Raw genomic sequence first — 17,608 nt, forward strand, 5'->3', positions numbered from 1 at the left:
CCCTGTTTCAAAATAAAGAATAAAAAAATAGGGCTGGGGGTGTAGCTCGGAGGCAGAATGCCCCTGGGTTCCATCTCTAGTACCGCAAAAAAAAAAAAAAAAAAAAAATCAAAAGAGAACTACTACTACTGGGTATATATCCAAAACAAAGGAAATTAGTATGAGAGACATCTACACTCCCACATTTAGAACAGCACTATTCATAACATCCAAGAAATGGAAACCAACACAAGTGTCTATCAATCAACATATACACAATGGAATACTATTAGACCACAAAAAAGGATGAAATCTTGTCACTGGCAGTGACATAAATGAAACTGGACATTGTTAAGTGAAATCAGTCAGGTACAGAAAGACAAGTAGTGCACATTCTTACTTATAGAAGCTGAGAAAAGAATAGTTCCAAGAAGCCAGGGAGAGTAAAGAGGGAAAGGACAGGAAAAGATTGCTGAAAGAAGTATCCTAGTAGGTTATAGTTTGAAGTTCTGATGTGCTATTATTGCATAGCAGGGTTACTACAGACAACAATTAAGTACTGTACGTTTCAAAGAGCCAGAAATGAGGGCTTTTGTTTGGGGGCGGGGGCAGGATCTCATTAAGTTGCTGAGGCTAGCCTTGAACCTGGGATCCTCCTATCTCAGCTTCCCAAGCACTGGGATTGCAGGCCTGATTGAAACACTCCTGACAGGACAGGTCTTTTGTTTTGTTTTTGTGGTACTGGGGATTGAATCTAGGGGCATTCTACCTCCAAGCTACAGAGGTACACCACCAGCCCCATTATTCTTTTATTTTGAAACAGGGTCTCACTAAGTTGCAGAGTGTCTCACTAAGTAGCTAAGGCTGGCAGCGAACCTGCAATCCTCCTGTTTCAGTCTCCCACATACTGGGATAACAAGGGTGTGCCACCACAGTCGGTTCTTTACAAGTGATTTCACACAACGTTTTCACCTAACTCTTGTAACATTTGCAAGATAGGTATGACCTCCATTTATTTTTTACAGATAAAGAGAAATAGGCTTGGAGAGGTAAAAGAAGCCATCTCATGTCTGCTTGGGTCAGGTAAGAGGCTGCATTCCTTCCGTGCATTATCGCATCTACATCTCACAGCAACTGCGTATGGCAGGCATAATCATCCCAGCTTACAGGGGCAGAGTCTTTCAACTACTAAATGCCTTGTCTAAGCGCACACATAACCACCAGAACCCCGTCCACTCACCTCCTCCTCAGGGGTCAGGTGCCGCTTGCTGTCACTGACAGGGAAACCGCTGCCGAATTCTTTGGAATGGATGTCAGCCCCGTACTCCACAGTCACGTCCTCCTCAATGCTATTCACTAGCCGCCAGAATTCCTTCTCTACGAGCTCTGTGGGCACCATCTGGGGACAGAGGGGTAGCGGATGACTGTGGCCCATCTTCACCTGGCGCCATTGATCCAGGTACGTTGAGACCAGTGGTACCACATCTCTGACTCTAGCCCCAGCCCTCCATCACCTACATGCACAGGCATGTTGAAGTAGTCAGCTTTAAAGGAGTCAGCCATCTCGCCAAAGCTCTGCAGGGTGTATTCCCGGGTGGCCTGCTCAAAGCCAAAGGCTTCAGGGGGTCGCTTACACTCCTGGAAGCCAAAGGAGAACAAGTTACCAAGAGGGAGGCAAAGAGATGGAGACTCCGGGCAGGTGGCAGTGGAACGTGATGGGGCACCCTAGGTCCACTCGAGGCCTCTGAGGCAGTCCTCACAGCTCTGTGCTTCTGTCATCTTTCTAGACCCACCAACTTCCACTAGGCTTCTGCTCACATGGCTCCTTCTTACTGGCATGGCCTCTCTCACTTTCCCTTTCTTCTTTTCGTTCTTTCTGTTCTTTTTTTGTGGTGTTGAGGATCGAACTCAGGGCCTCACCCATACTGAGCAGGCCCTTACCACTGAGCTACAACCGCAGCTCCTACCCCATTTCTCTCACTGAGTCTTCAAAACCCAACTTCAAGCTGGGCTCAGTGATACCTGCCTGTAGCACCAGCTACTCAAGAGGCTGAGGCAGGAGCATCGCTTAAGGCTTTGCATTTGAGACCAGCCTGGGCAACAAAGCAAGAACCCACAAGAAAAGAGTAACAAAAACCAAAACCAGCTGCGTGTGGTGGCGCACGTTTATAATCCCAGCACTTGGGAGGCTAAGACAGGAGGATCACTGGTTCACTGCCAGTCTTGGCTACTTGGCGAGGCCCTCTGCAACTTTGTAAGACCCTATTTCAAAATAAAGAACTAAAAAAAAGGCTAGGGGTGTAGCTCAGAGATACAATGTCCCTGGGTTCAATTATCAGTACCACACACACACACACACAAATAAAATAAAGTAAGTAAATAAATAAATAATAAAGTAAAAAGTGCTGGGTGCAGCTCAGAGGTAGACACACCTGGTTTCAATCCTCAGTACGAAAAAAGAAAAATAATTGCACTCTGTTCACTATACACCATGCACTTTTCTTGCTTTAAGGCTGACTAAACCCTGAGCTCTGACTTCAACTGCTATTCCATGAGCTTCTGCCACCATTTGTTCTCTGATAAATGGACATAAAGAAGCTTAAGGAAGGTGTGTGTGTGTGTGTGTGTGTGTGTGTGTGTGTGTGTGTGTGTGAGTGAATGTTACTAGAGTAAACCCAAGGGCATTCTACCTCCAAGCTACAAACCTAGTCCTACTTGACTTTGAAACTGAGTCTCACTAAGTTACAGAGGGCCTCCCTAAGCTGCTAAGGCTGGCCACAAACATACTACTCCTGTCTCAGCCTCCTAGGTAATGGGATTACAAGCGTGCCCCACCACGCCCAGCTTTTTTTTTTTTTTTTTTTTAATGCCCAAATTGGAGCTATAGACCTGGGGAAAAGTCATTGAATATTCTAATACCTTACTGGATGGCAAATGAAGGCAACAGCTTCTACAGCATCAAACCCTACACTATTTCTGTTCTTTAGACTCTCAGAAGACAAGATAAAGTCTAGCTCACTTGTAGCTATGTTTGCTATTTTAGATGAGAACTGCATGTACCCCAGAGTCAGACACACACCTTGCTCATTTCTAAAAAATAAGTATCAATTTGGACTGGCTCATAACCACTTAGAGAACCAAGAGCTGGGAGTGGTGGTGCACACTTGTAATCCCAGTACTTGAGAAGCTGAGATGGGAGGATCGCAGGTTCGCAGCCAGCCTCAGCTACTTAGTGAGGCCCTCCGCAACTTAGTGAGACCCTGTTTCCAAATAAAGAATGAAAAATAGGGTAGGGGGTGTAGCTCGGAGGTAGAATGCCCCAGGGCTCAATCCCCAGTACCACACACAAAAAAAGAGCCAATTAGTGCTGATGGGGTCCCATCCACGACACGGCTGGTATCCCAACTTTCCCACCAGCACCAAGGCCACTGTGCACATGTGCACCCAGCCTCTACTCCACAGTTGAGTCCCTAAGATACGGCGAGACCAATGGTGTCTGCTCTCCAGAAACCCAGAGGGCAACGCAGAAGATATGCACGAGGAACTTGCATGAAAGCAGGCAGCTGGTGAAACAGACCTTCCAGACTTCCCAGGTGCCTGGCCGTCACTGCTGCTTCGGCTGCTCTCCTTACTGTCGCTACCCACCCTGGCACACTCTGCCCGGATACTCTGCTCCTACTAACTGTCTCCCCTAGTCTGGAATGCCTGGCCACTTAGGCTTCTAGTTGAAGCCTGCAACCTAAATGCTAGGCAAAGAGCTAAATAAACATTATACCCATATGATGAGAAAAATTCATACCTTGATTAACTTTTTCTTGTATGTATGGCATTTGGGATTGAACCCGGGCACATTTTACTTCTGAGATACCTGACCCCTAGCCCTTTTATTTATTTTGGTACTAGGGATTGAATCCAAAGGTGTTCTACCTCCAAGCTACACCCCCAGTCCCCTTTTTATTTTTTGTTTGGAAACAGGACCTCACTAAGTTGCTAAGGCTGGCCTCAAATCCACAATCCTTTTGTCTTAGCCTTTGAAGTACTGGAATTAAGAGGCATGCACCACAGTGCCCGGCTCTACTTTTTATTTTGAAACACTAAGTTGCTAAGGGTGACCTCTAACCCACGATCCTCCTGTCTCAGCCTCCCAAGTACTGGCATTACAGGCATGTGCCACCACTCTTGGCTCTTGAATCAGTTTAGTACAAAAAAAATTATGAACTAATGAAAATATATACCAAGATTCCAAACTTGTTAAATACAGCTACATACAAGGAACAAAAAAAGATGAGAAGCAAAGCTACGCATGGTGGCGCATGCTCGTAATCCCAGTACTTGGGAAGCTGAGACAGTAGGATCATGGTTCTCGGACAGCCTCGGCTACTTAGTGAGGCCCACCGAAACTTAGTGAGACTGTTTAAAAAATAAAGAATAAAAAATCTGACTGGGGGTGGAACTCGGAGGTAGAATGCCCTTGGGTTCAATACCTACCACCACAAAAAAGATGAGAAGCAAATATACCAGACTATTAATAGTGGTTATTTTTAGTGGCAATAGGTAATATATCTTTTGTGTGTGTGTATGGTAATGGGGGTTGACTCTCCAAGAACATTTTACCTCTGAGCTACAATGCAGTCCATATATATATATATGTATGTGTATATATATATATATATATATATATATATATTTTTTTTTTTTTTTTTTTTGGTGGTACTGGGGTTCCTGGAAGCCCTTCTACCTCCGGGCTACACTCCCAGACCTATTTTTACATTTTTACTTGGAAACAGGGCCTCCTAAGCCAGTGCGCGCGGCTGGCTTCGAACTTGCGCGATCCTCCTGTCTCCGCCTCCCAAGCGCGGGGATTACAAGCGTGCGCCACCACGCCCGGCTCCCTTTTTATTTTTTATTTTGAAGCAACGTCTTGATAAGTTACCACAGGCTGCTGGTCCCAAGCCTATAATCCTCCTGTCTCAGCCTCCCAATATCTATTTTCTTAAGAAACAAAACAAAAGAAAACAAAACCAGACGTGGTGGCACACACTTATATATGTATGTTTTTTGTGGTAATGGAGATGGAACCCAGGGGCATTCTACCTCCGAGTGACACCCCCAGCCCTATATTTTATTCTTTATTTTGAAACAGGGTCTCACTAAGTTGCTGAGAGCCTCACTAAGTAGCTGAGGCTGGCTTCGAACCTGCGTGATCCTCCTGTCTCAGCCTCCCAAGTACTGGGATTACAAGCGTGTGTCACCAGGCCCGGCTTTGGCACACATTTATAATCCCAGTACATGGGAGGCTGAGACAGGAGGATCACAGGTTCATGGCCATCTTCAGCAACTTAATGAGACCCTATTTCAAAATAAAGAACAAAATAGGGCTGGGGGTGTAGTTTGAAGATAGAATGCCCCTGAGTTCAATCCTCAGTACATAGGGGGGAAAAAAACAACATCAGAATAAAAAATCTTGGAAATATGTCAGGCATGGTGGCACATGACTGCAATCTCAGAAATTGGGAGGCTGAGACAGGAGGATCACAGGCTTAAGAACGGCATCAGCAAGTAGTAAGATTCTCATCAACCTAACAAGACCCTGTTTCAAAATAAAAAATAAACTAGGCTGGGGGTGTAGCTCAGAGGTAGAATGCCCGTGGGTTCAATCCTCAGTACCACGCACACACAAAATTAAAATTTCATTCCTGTTCTTCAGAGCTTATTCCTGACGCCTCCCCTATTACTTAACCCTTAGTCATTTCCCTCAACGCTACACCTAGGAGTTTCTAATACCCAATTTAGCACCTGCTCATATCTCACCACACACAGTTATCTATTTATAAAACTTAACTCCCCACAGGTGGTCCGGGAGCGCCCCAAGAACAGAAGCAAAGGCTGGGTTTCCTCTTTCCCTTTCTCCCAAAGCTCTGCCCAGCCTAGCTCCACTCCAGAGACCCAAAACACAAGACTGGCTGAGCTAAAGGAGGACTGGGGACGGGGAGGCCTTACCGCCATGACACACTTTGGGCACCTCCAGACGCCTTTCGGGATCTCAGGCAGCGGAGGCAGCAGGCAGAAGATGTGATAGTTGTCATCGCAGCCATCACACAGCAGGAGCTTGTCATCCTCATCCCCTCTAGAGCACATCCGGCATACGTATGACTCGATCTGCCACAGAAAGGGAAGCAAAGTTCATCCACAGGGCCCCTGCCCAGCCTTCAAACACCAGGCCCCTCGCACAGTACTCTACCAAGGAGGACTCTCCACTGAACGCCCGCTCTGCTTTCCCACTAGATCACGGGTGGCCCTGCACAGGCTACTCATGCGAGACCAGGAGCTCAACTGCATACGTGTACCATCTCCCCAAAAAAGCAGCAGTGAGAACAGCCTTTATTATTCACTCTTGATTCTTCTGATTTTTACTCATCGAATAAACACTGAACCTAAGCTCAGTACTGCACTAGACTCTATGGTACAAAGGTAAGGCTTGGTATCTGTCTGCAAGGGCATATAATGCTCAAGACACACGTCTTGAATACAATTAAAGCTGCCAGCAGGGTGTGGTGGCACATGGCTATAATCCCAGTCCTTTGGAGGTGGAGACAGTAGAATCAGAGGTTCAAGCCCAGCCTTGACAATTTAGCAAGACCCTCAGCAACTTCGTGAGACCCTGTTTCAAAATTTAAAAACATGGCTGGTGGTGTAGCTTAGAGGTAGATACCACTATATTCAACCTCTATTACCACCACCCCCCAATTAAAAACTGCCAGTAGTGGTCCATAAAGGGAACTGTGAGAGCCTAGAAGAAGCACTTAAGTCAGCGGTCGGTAAGGAGGGCCTTGAGGAAAGCCTTCAATGAAAAGGCAACTTAGGAAACTGGCTGAAACCTAGAGGCGAGCTGAAGCTTGGTGGTGGTGCAGAGCACAGGGGGAAACTCCTACAGGCAGCAGAAACAGCATGTGCACAAGATGCGGGAATGAATAAAGGTGTGCAGGACTTCTCGGGGTGGGGGGGTGTGCCTACTTTTCAGTGCGGCTATACAGAGAAGAGGGGCAGACACTGCTGGGGAATGAGGCTAGAGCTCAGCAGGAACTGAAGTATGCAAGGTAATGAGGAGCTCGTCCTAAAGCAATGGAGAGTAAGTCTCCTTCTCTGGACCCTTCCAGCACTTCACGTAGACAGCACTTGATCACCCTTCCTTGTTCTTTGTTCCCCAAGGAAGTTAGCCTCACTTCTCCAGTTAAGTGAGCTACCTGAGGGTAGGGCCCACCAGGCCCATTGCTCTGCTTAATGCCACCCGGTCCAGTGGCATGCTGGGAAAATGCTCATTGAAGGGACACGAGGCAGAGTGTTAGAAAGTCAGGGCCAGGTCCTTACAAACTGGGCATTGCTGTGGTTCCTCCGCAGCCTCATGGTCATCTTGGTGCAGGGCTCTGGGCTGTGACTCAGCTCCTCCTTGCTTTCCAGGAAAGCCTTGGGTGAGGTTGACTCCACCTTCATGTCCCCGCCTGGCTCCTCCTTCACCACCACAGTGGGGGGACACTCAGGACCTTCCTTATCTAGAAGAGAGAAAAGTGGCTCTAAACATAGGTCTGAGACACTCAGGCCCCTTCCTCTTCTTCCCCAGCGAGGCCACCTCCAGCCTGTTAGGCCTCACCTTTCTTCCGTAGAGTCTTATCCTTGGCCATGAGACCCAGGCCCATCATCTTGGGGCCTGCCCCATAGATCTGTAGCTTCTTCAGCTCTGGATTCTTTTCAATGTCCTCCTCTGTGGGTTCCGGCTAGGAGGAAAAGATGGAAACGAATCAAGACTGTTGTCTGGGGCTGATTGCCCTATCCTAAAAGAATAGCTCAGACTAACATACCATCCCAAGCTCATGCCAGGGATTCAGGCACAAGATGGGCTAGGGCAAAAATTTAGAGGTACCTTTTGGAGACTGGGGATAAGTGAGCTCCCTCCACGACCCTCTCTTGGAAAGGAATTAAAGATAGGACCCGTTTTCCCAACTATAAAATAACATTAAACCCCACCTTAGAGTGATCAGGAGGGTCTAGGGATAACATATAATTTTTTTTTTTTTTTTTTTTTTTTGCAGTACTGGGGATGAAACCCAGGAGCATTCTACCTCCAAGCCATATCCCCAGCCCTATTTTTATTTTTATTTGCTGGTACTGGGGATGGAATCCTTCTACCTCCGGGCTACACTCCCAGACCTATTGTATATTTTATTTGGAAACAGGGTCTCTTAAGCCAGCAAGGCTGGCTTCGAACCTGTGTGATCCTCCTGTCTCCACCTCCCAAGCGCGCGGGGATTATAGGAGTGCACCACCATGCCCGGCTTATTTTTTTCTTCTTTATTTTGAAACAGGGTCTCACTGAATTGCAAAGGGCCTAAGTAGCTGAGGCTGTCCGAGAACCTGGATCCTCCTGTCTCAGCCTTCCAAATGCTGGGATTGCAAGCGTGTGCCACCATGCCCAGTGATAACACATATTAAACACTGGCATTACCAATAAGTGGCAGTGACTATTACAGTCTACTAAATTACATGCTTTAGTGAGCCCAGGAACAGGGCCTATCTTGTTCGCTGCTCTATCCCTAGTACCGAGAGGAATGCCTGGCACATAAGCTTCTGCCCGAAGGTAGGTATAAGGAAAAAGCAGACTTCCACCTCTATTAGCAGGATGAGTCAGGAAAGGAACAAGATATGGAAGAAGGGCGGATATACAAAAGGCATTGCACAAGCAGATCAAGATGTAGCTGGCAGCTCAGCTGAGCAGAGAAAACCAGAGAGGAATACATGCTTCAGAGCTTTGCCGAATGAAGAGACTCTCTTTACCCCAAAGCAACTCAAAGTAAGCGAAGACAAGTACTCACGTCGGGCTGCAGTCTCTTGGCCCGCCGGCCATAGCTGTTGAATTTGGAGGGCTGCACAGACTGTCGAAGGGGGATGCTGTGCGGTTTGTATTCCTTGTCCTTCTCTTCATTATCAAATGGGCGTGTGTTACACTGCTGAGGAGAGGTGAAGGGTAGGGGTTAGGGCAGAGGACTTCAACTCCCAAGAGCAACAACTGCCCTCCACCCTCATTCAATGGCTACCAAAGTTGTGGTCCACTGCCCTGACCTACACAAATAGCTCCTGTTCAACTGTCTTTACCTTTTTCTTGGTACTAGGTATTGAACTCAGGGGCATTCTACCTCCAAGCTATACCCCCAGCCCTCTTTTATTTGGAAACAGGGCCTTGCTAAGTTGCTAAGGATCTTGCTGAGGCTGGTTTTGAACCTGCAATCCTCCTGTCTCAGTCTCCCACATACTGGAATTACAGGTATGCACCACATGATTGGCTTAACTGATCTTTAGCATTGCCACTTGACACTTTGAAAATGCTTCTGTCATTGCTCATGTCCTCCCTTCTTCCAACAATCCCCTGCTCAACCATCTCTCGTGATGACTCACACTCCATCTCTTCTTGAACCTCTGTAATCCAAAAAGCCCTCCCTCCTCTGAATTCTTGTCAGTTAAGATCTTGTCCTGTAATAGCAGGCTGCCTACAGGTAACTGCAGGACCTCTAACCCTGGGTAGTGCGGGAAACAGAAAAGCACCCTTAGGAAAGTTAAGGTCTAGCTCCCAGGTCTGCAGTCCACAGGAACAGTTCTATCAAGAACAAGGGTGACAATCCATGTCTGGGGGTAAGGCCTTGCTCTACCCTCCTGGACCCAGCCTCCTTACCACGAGGTTGGCTCCAGACTGGTACATCTCATAAGGATAAACGATGCGTTCATAGTGAGAACGTAGTAGGGAACCGATGTTTTTGCCTGGTGGATAGTTGAGGCGCTGGGCCACCCGGGCCCACCGGCGGTCCTTGCAAATGGCTTCATAACCGCCTTCCTCCACCACAATCTGAAAAGGTCAAGCAGAAAGGGACTGAATGTGCTGTAAGGGCAATGGGGACAATTCTAGCCCCTCATTTGGTAGGGACCACCCCCTTCTCCCAGCCTCAAATTGCAGCAAGAGATGCCAAGAGGCTCTGATGACAGCCTGTGTACTGCTAGATTCCACCGCAGACTACAGACCCACTATCCAAACCAAGGGGGCCCAGAGCAGCAAGGCTACTGAGTTAAGGGTGGGGAACAGTTGAGGAGAAATCTGTTCTTACTTTGCTGAGGCTGTAGAGGTCTAAGATCCGCCGCTCTACATTGGGAATCTTTAAGGAAGAACCCTGGATTTCCCAGAATTTGGCAATCTGGTCCAAGTAGTTCAGTTTCACTCTCGTCTGTGCCTGAGAAGAAATGGTTCGTAGGGGCTTGGCCACTCCTCCCCAGCCTGCCTATGGCCCAAGCTTAAGGGAGGAGAAAAGGAACAGAGGAGCCTGCACTCACTCCCCAGGGCTTCTCCCAGTGAACTGGATCCCAGGCTCCAGGCAATGCTTAGTTCTACCTCTCCCTCATCCCCCAAAAAGCGGGTCACAACAGCTAAGCTCTGCATACATTCTCGCCCGGTATCCCCAACAGGGCTGTGTACTACCTCTGGTACATGAGGACATGAAGGCTCACTCAGAAGAGGTAAGCCACACAGGGAGCAAATGAGCTGTTTTAGCTTTCCCTCTGCTACTGATTGAATGTATGGCTTGGAGCAATTCAATTCCACTCTCTGAAACTGCCTGATCCACTTACTGCACAGGGTGGACTTAATGAAGATCAAGGTAGGCCTCTGGAAACTTCAGAACTGTATCTGAGCTCTACGCAAGTTTCAGAGAATGAGGGCTTCAAAGAAGCACATTCACCTCCCCTTATATACCATGGAACTGGTTCCAGGATGGCCTGCGGGAGAGGATGTAGGTAATAGGCAGAATGGCCTAAAGAACTGAGAGACACCGAAACAGCACTGGCACCTGGCCAATCAAGACCTGAGCTGACTCAAAGATCCTAGCAACAGGGCATATACCCTGCTCGCCTTAACTCAGTGCCCCAAGAACTCCCAAAGGCCCTGAATCTATAACCTACTCACTCGAGTCAGAGGGCCTGGTTCTACGGAGAATTAGTCGTCATAACACATTACCTTGCCCTGGTCCCAATAGAGGGAGCAAAGACTTCTATTTCAGAGTCGAAAAAATTTAAGGTCTGTTTGTGATATATGATCTAAAGCTCATAGACCGCAAAGACCTTTCTAGGGCTAGGACATCACTCCCTCAGTGGAACCCTCAGCTTTATGACCTTGGCCTCATCCCTGCTCCCCCTCTCAGTCTCTAAAAGATCTGCCTTTGTCCCATGCTGGGCAACACCTGACCCTAGGTGCACCACACAGACCCAGTCAGATCTATTTCTCTAAGGAATTTGCACCTCCTACAAGGGATGACTTGGCCCTCACCAGACCAGCACCTCGATTAGGTTGAGGACAATAGTTCTCCTCAATGGGAGGCAATTTTGCAGTATCTGAAGTTAGTTTTGGTTGTCATGACTGGGGCAGGGTACTACTGGCATCAAAGGGGTAGAAGCCAAGGATATTAATAAATATTCTACAATACAAAAGACAGGATGTCCCTCTGATATACACGCACTACAAACATGAAAAAATTATCTGAGCCAGATGTGGTGGTACAGACCTTTAATCCCAGTACTTGGGAGTCTGAGACAGGAGGATTGCAGGTTTGAAGCCAGCTCAACAACATAGCGAGACTCTAAGCAACCTAGCAAGATCCTGTTTCCAAATAAAAGATAATAAAAAGGACTAGGCATGTGGCTCAGAGGTAGAAATGCTCCTGGGTTCAATCTCGGTATCACCTTCCCCCAAAATGTGCTAAGAATATTGGTCTCGAAAACAAGGTAAGCTTTTAGGTTATGGATATTCAGTTTAGGCCCAGTCACCCCTAGGACATCTAGAAAGGCTTGTGGATACTTAATAATGGGGGAAGGTTGAGCATATGTCTAACTCACATCTTCCAAGAAAACTCCAGGACCTCACCTACAACTGGTCGCAGGGCACCTACTCTCACTACCCAGAGTATCCTCAAACCCCCTCAAACCAGTGGAGAACCCTGACGGCCACACAAAAGGGCCTGGACAGACACAAAGGGAGTGAGAAAAGCCTACCTGCCTGACCCCTGCCCAAACCTCTAACCATTCTAACCTCTAACCAGAGAAGTCTGCGTGGTGTTCCATTATATAGTTCCCTGTGCTTGCTCCCTTCATTATAGCAAGCACCATGGAAGAAAGAAAGCACAGGGCTATGGATGAAGTAGACACTAGAAGCCAAGGAAGAAAGGGTCCTAGCCAGCCCCACATTTTCCCTTCTGTTGACTCAGGTAGGGTAGGAGTTGACAAGGGAGCTTCAGAAACAGTAAACTTTTATGGGAAAGGGACATCCCCAGCCTTTGGGCCACCACATCAGCAATGCTAAATGGCCCTGCTCCTGCTTACATGCAGAGCTCTAGCACTGATGATAAAGTACTTTAGGCAGACAAGGAATGAAGGGAGTGGGATCAGAGCTCAGGTAACCATCCTCCCATCCTCCCACCCCACCAACCACTGCTGGTCTTCTCACCTCTAGCTCATTCAGCCTCTGGATTCTGGGGGTAAACCTGAAGTTGTCCACTTCTACAGCAAAGGGTGGCTGCCAGTCCTGAGAAGAAAGGATAAAGGATTTTGCGTTATTCCAGCACAGTGCAAGACTCCTTTCATCTGTTCCCAGACTTCTAGCCACCAACAGACCTATTTACCTAGCAAACACCCAATCCACCTGCCCTATCCCCTCCCCAAGAACTCACAATGGGACCTAGCAGCCCCTCAAGTCTACATCCATGATCCCCTTGCATGCCCTGGGAAATCTCTTAAGTCCCTTTCAACACTACAATGCCAGAATTTCAAGAAAGAGAGAGAGGGAGCCCAAGAAAATAGATGACCCCAAGCCCTCCTCACACCCACATGATGTCCCCTAGGCATGTACTACAGGATACACAGCCTAGAGGATACTAGAAAGCACACAAGATCTGGAACCAGAAGACCTAGGTTCATGTTCTAGCTGCACTACTTACTAAGGATGACACCTTAGTTTTCTGAACTTGTTCTCTTGCTCCGGCTTCCTTACAAAACCAAGAGGGAAAATTAAACTAGTTTTCAAATGAAGGAGTCATCATTAAGACTTGACATCTAAGGCTAACTCTATCACCCAATACACAAGCAGGGTAACTCAGCTCTGATTCTGGCAGGGTCTAAAGTTTTGGGCCTTAAATGTCTGTTCTGTCATTCCAAAGGGCCTGGGACAGGCACTGCAGGGAATTCCAAGGAATAGGGAGCAGGAATCTGCATCGCTCACCCAATCTGGAAGGCTTCCCATGGGTCCTCTCTCATCCACCTGCCTGGTACAGGAGGAGGCAGGGAGGAGGAAGCCAGGGGGGATAAGTGCTAGGATGACTGACTGTGGTGACAAAGAATGGGAGGATTTGGGAACCTGGAAGTCAGATATATATAATAAAAGAGGGGGAGACTCTGCCTTGCCAAGTTTGGAGTTTGTTCTGTGCTGTCCAAAGGGTAGCTGTGAAGAATCCCCTCTCTAATAACCTCCTACTTCCTAGACAGTCCTCTCCTGCCCAGGGCCCTGGTTCTAGTTGGGGTGGCAAGGAAAAAAATAAAAAACAAAAACAGAATAACCTAGAATGATACCCTCACTTAACAAATGGGGAAAGTGAGGCCAAGAGAAAATAATGTGATTTCCCCAAAATCACACACTGAATTAGTGATGCAACCAACACGTCTTCTGATCACCAGTCCAAGGTTCTGTGCACCACAGCAAGCTACCAATGTTCATACATATACATACATATGGAAGGAGGGGAGGGGAAAGAGTAAACAAAAAAAGTGCTGACCTCTTCTGCACCCACATGTTTAGAAAAGGGGCTGGAGAACACACACTTCTTCCTCCCCTCCACCCCCAGCCTCCAGCAGAAGCTGGCAGAAAACATCTGGGGCTCAGGGAAGCAGGGTGTGAGAATATGGGCTATAATGGTATGGCTCAGGCCCATTTAAGCTCCTGGTACACTCTTGCTTCCCATCAGAGTAGGGCACTCCCTTCAATGCATAACCCAGGTGGAAAGGTGCTCAAACCCAAACTCCAGGCACCCTACTGTCCTGGAGAATCAAGATTCAGTGCATTATTAAGCACCTGCCAGGAAACCACAGCACTGGAATCCTACAGCAGGAGCTGTGGGTGCAACAGATAGCTGCAGAAGGTCCAGCAAACTTCCTGCCTTTGGGCCCACACCACTGTGTGCCAATACTCAATACAGTGCTACAATTAAGAGGAAGTGTCAAAGGGGTTGGCTACCTGATGCAAGAAGCAAAAGCCTTCTGAGCTCCCCTGGGTCTATTCCAGGGTACCAGCAGTGTCCTCCCACCCATCTACCCAAGTACAGCAGTCACCTGCCCAGCAATTCAGATCCCAAGGCATTCTTCCTCAAGCAAACTTCCAACTGCCAGGCACCCACCCATATGGTTTTCCACCATGGACCCAGAGGAAAGCCAGCTGCCTAAAAGCAGCCTAGGAGCAGCCCTAGAAGAAAATAAAACCCAAAACAAAGCAAAACAAAACAAGCTCCAAACAACCAGTCTCTGGGACTGGAGGGGATCATGCTGTGGGGGGCGGGGTAGAAGAAAGAAGCCTAACAAAGGACAGTTCCCTGGCGCCCACACACGCACAGGCACACGCACATGTCAGGGGTGTGTAACTCTTCTCAGGCCCAGGTAAGTCCAAGGTAGAAAAAGGAAATTGAAGCCTCAACTACCCTTTACATCAGATAATGCCTCTTTCCCGCAGGCCTGCCCAAAAGCTTCAGGGAGTACCCCATTAAGGGCGCCCAGCCTCGGCCTTCTGCTGGTCTTCCTGACCTCTCACTACCCATCGCCACTCCCTCACCATGGACAAAGATACCTCAGCGATCTGTGGCCAGGCTCCAACAAGGAAATCAGCTTACCCAACACCTCCCAGAGGATCCATCTGAAACCAGCCTAGATCTGTGGCTGGGTTCCAAAAGTTCCAAGTTGGATAAGGAGACCTGTGGTGCCCTCCTCAGGTGGGAATGAAACACCCCACCACCGGACATCCACTCAAAACACCATGTTCCAGCCAAACTCAACGCCTGCCCTTAGAATCCCAAGTGGATATCGAACAACATATACCATCGCTTCTCCTTCGTGTTGGCAAGGAAGCAGCCTGTCCTAGCCCTTAGGGGACTTCTGGCCTAGCCAGGCCTAGGAGGAAAGCGATGGCCTCAGTTGTTGACATCTGAGAATCAAGTATTCCGAAGAGGGCAGGCTACTATAGCTTTATTCTGTTTTCTGGGAGCCCAAGAATTCCCTATCCTCTAGGACCTCCTACATCTTGGGCCAGAGCAGAACAGAATCTGAGGAGTCACACCCCACTGTGACCAAGCTGACAGGTCTCTCCATCGGAGAGCAAATCTTGCCTGCAAGGGGGTGAGATGCAGTGCAAACCCTAACAGAACTAGAACATTCAACTAGGAGAGTGGGGGCAATTCCCTGAGCCCACCTCAGGGGATCCAGAAAGAGAGATTCACTGTGAGACTGATTTCCTGACTGGTCCACCAGGACAGGATATTATCAGGGATGAATTGGCCTGGCAGGGTGTGAGTAAATATGAGTCAAAGCACACTGGAGCAAATCAATGACCACATCAGACGCCTTCACAGTCACAGTAATTACCACTTACCTAGTGCCTACTGCGCATAGACGCTACCTAGTTTAATTCAAGCCTAGAAATAACCATTCCCGGGACCCAATTCACAGGCTCAGAGATTACACGACTTGCCCAAGGTCACGCAGCTGCTAAGCTTCAAAGGGAGTTTTGAACTCAGGTCTGTCTCCCTTCGGAGCTGTGATCTTTCCACTACATACACCATGGTGCGTGCCTTAAGGGAAGTGATGACATTAGATGAAAGAGAAGCCTTATTTAGTGCAGCCTTGAACTGGGTGGACCCGAGTAACACTAATTCGAGGTGCTTCTCTGTGAACTCTTTCCCGCCCACTAGGCATCCCTCTCTAGAACCGATACGGAAAGCGGGGTGGGGGTGAGTCTTGGACCCCAGGTCACTTGTGCGCCCAACGAGAGAAACCCCTGGCCCCAGCAGCCTTTCTCCGACTAGCACCGCGTCCACCACGGCCCCAGCCACCCTTCACCCCACACCTCTAGCTGCCCTCCGCCCCAGACTTCCCCGCCGGCTACTCTAGTACCCCAGACTTCCTCCATGCCCGGCCACGCCGCCGGCAACCACCAGCCCGGATCCTTACCGCGGGTGGGCGGATCTTGCAAATGCCCGACTTCTCGGCGATGGGCCTGATTTTCGCGATGTAACCAAGAGGATCTCGGAACTCGGCCCAGCTAGGCTCGAACACCGGGCACTCCGGCGGCGGTAGGAAGTCGTCAGACCCGGGCTCCATCGTGGGCCCGAGGACTGGGCCAGGGATCGGGAGGGCTCGGACCACCCTTAAGGTCTCATGGCGCCGCCGCTATGTGAAACCGAGGCACCGCTCGGAGACCAGGCCCTAAGCGGGGCGGCCGCCGCCCGCCGAGGGCCCAGGGGGGCGTGTGGCTTCTGCGCCCCGAGAGTCTCAGGCTAACGCTGCTGCTACTCTCTCTTCGTCCTGCTCCGTTCCTTCCAAACTCGGCCGCTGCCTCCCTACTACCGCAGCCTTCGCCACCACAGTTACCTCCCAGCCGCCGCGGCCTTCAGCGCCGCCGCCGCCATCTTGGTTTGTCAGCGTCTCCCCCTCCCCTCACCACAACAAACCGGATCCCTCCGCGGGGTACCCCTCCGAGCTTCGTTTACTTTTCGCCAGGCTAAGCCCTAGGTCGCCTTCATCCCGCGGGAATTGAGCTAAATAAGATGCCATGGCTTCCCTATTTGGAAGAGATTACTCAAAAGTACCTCCCCGACTGAGAGAAAATAGTCCGCCTCAGCGGCGGAAGAGCAAGGCTGTAATTTGTTACCGGATCCTTTTTCCGGATGGACCCGGCGGTGCACGTTTAAAGGCCAGCGGTGCGCATGCGCATTGTGGAGGCAGACCGGAAGAGGAGCAAGCGTTGGTGGGTGGTGGGCCCCAAACTCGCACCCCCCTCCCCCTTACACCATCACCCGGCACATCTCAACCAGGTCGCCAGCCCCACCCCAGTATTCTCTGCCCTATATCGCTTATCTTTTGTGTGGACCATGAAAAACGGCTTTGGGAACCTAATTTCACCGATCCCTTCTGCTAGCCGGCAGGTGGGGCAAAGCCTACTAGGCGCCCAGTTCTAGGCCCTGACACCTCCTGCGCTTTGAAAAAAGGAAAGCAGGAAGCCGCTCCTTCCTCCAGGGAATATGAATTTTTAGAATCTTGGGTCTCAAATAGAGGAAAGAAATAATTATTTTTGTCCAAGGTTATGTAGAATCCTCTCAGAGATGGGGTTTCCATTCGTAAACCCCAAAGAGTCATTGACAATCAGCATTTTAATGAATGCTTTCAAATGTTCTGTATGCCCTTTAACTTTGCACTCATTTTGTAGTACGGACTCCTACAAAACGAGCGTAACGCTAAATAACTATTGGATGTTTAGCAACAATATATTGCATGTCCCTGGAGAAATTTC

The 17,608-nt window shown here is 48.9% G+C and overlaps 1 protein-coding gene across 6 annotated transcripts in view; it reads right to left on the minus strand.

Moving 5' to 3' along the window:
* The window catches only part of KDM5C (lysine demethylase 5C), a gene marked incomplete at both ends in the record, with an annotated part of 37,716 nt that extends 21,297 nt beyond the window's left edge, over positions 1–16,419 (minus strand). For 4 of the 6 annotated variants that reach the window (XM_080718301.1, XM_080718299.1, XM_080718302.1 and 1 more), the window contains 10 exons: positions 1,220–1,378; positions 1,498–1,617; positions 5,980–6,138; positions 7,348–7,529; positions 7,628–7,751; positions 8,847–8,981; positions 9,701–9,871; positions 10,128–10,250; positions 12,512–12,589; positions 16,270–16,419. In XM_080718301.1, coding sequence (XP_080574427.1) covers positions 1,220–1,378; positions 1,498–1,617; positions 5,980–6,138; positions 7,348–7,529; positions 7,628–7,751; positions 8,847–8,981; positions 9,701–9,871; positions 10,128–10,250; positions 12,512–12,589; positions 16,270–16,419 — 1,401 coding nt within the window. The remainder of the gene's footprint in view (positions 1–1,219; positions 1,379–1,497; positions 1,618–5,979; positions 6,139–7,347; positions 7,530–7,627; positions 7,752–8,846; positions 8,982–9,700; positions 9,872–10,127; positions 10,251–12,511; positions 12,590–16,269) is intronic. The other 2 variants (XM_080718300.1, XM_080718298.1) reach the window with 1 other exon arrangement.
* Positions 16,420–17,608: the final 1,189 nt, after the last annotated feature.

This window comes from Muscardinus avellanarius, assembly GCF_963383645.1.
Source record: "Muscardinus avellanarius genome assembly, chromosome: X".
In the NCBI taxonomy this organism is placed as follows: Eukaryota; Metazoa; Chordata; class Mammalia; order Rodentia; family Gliridae; genus Muscardinus; species Muscardinus avellanarius.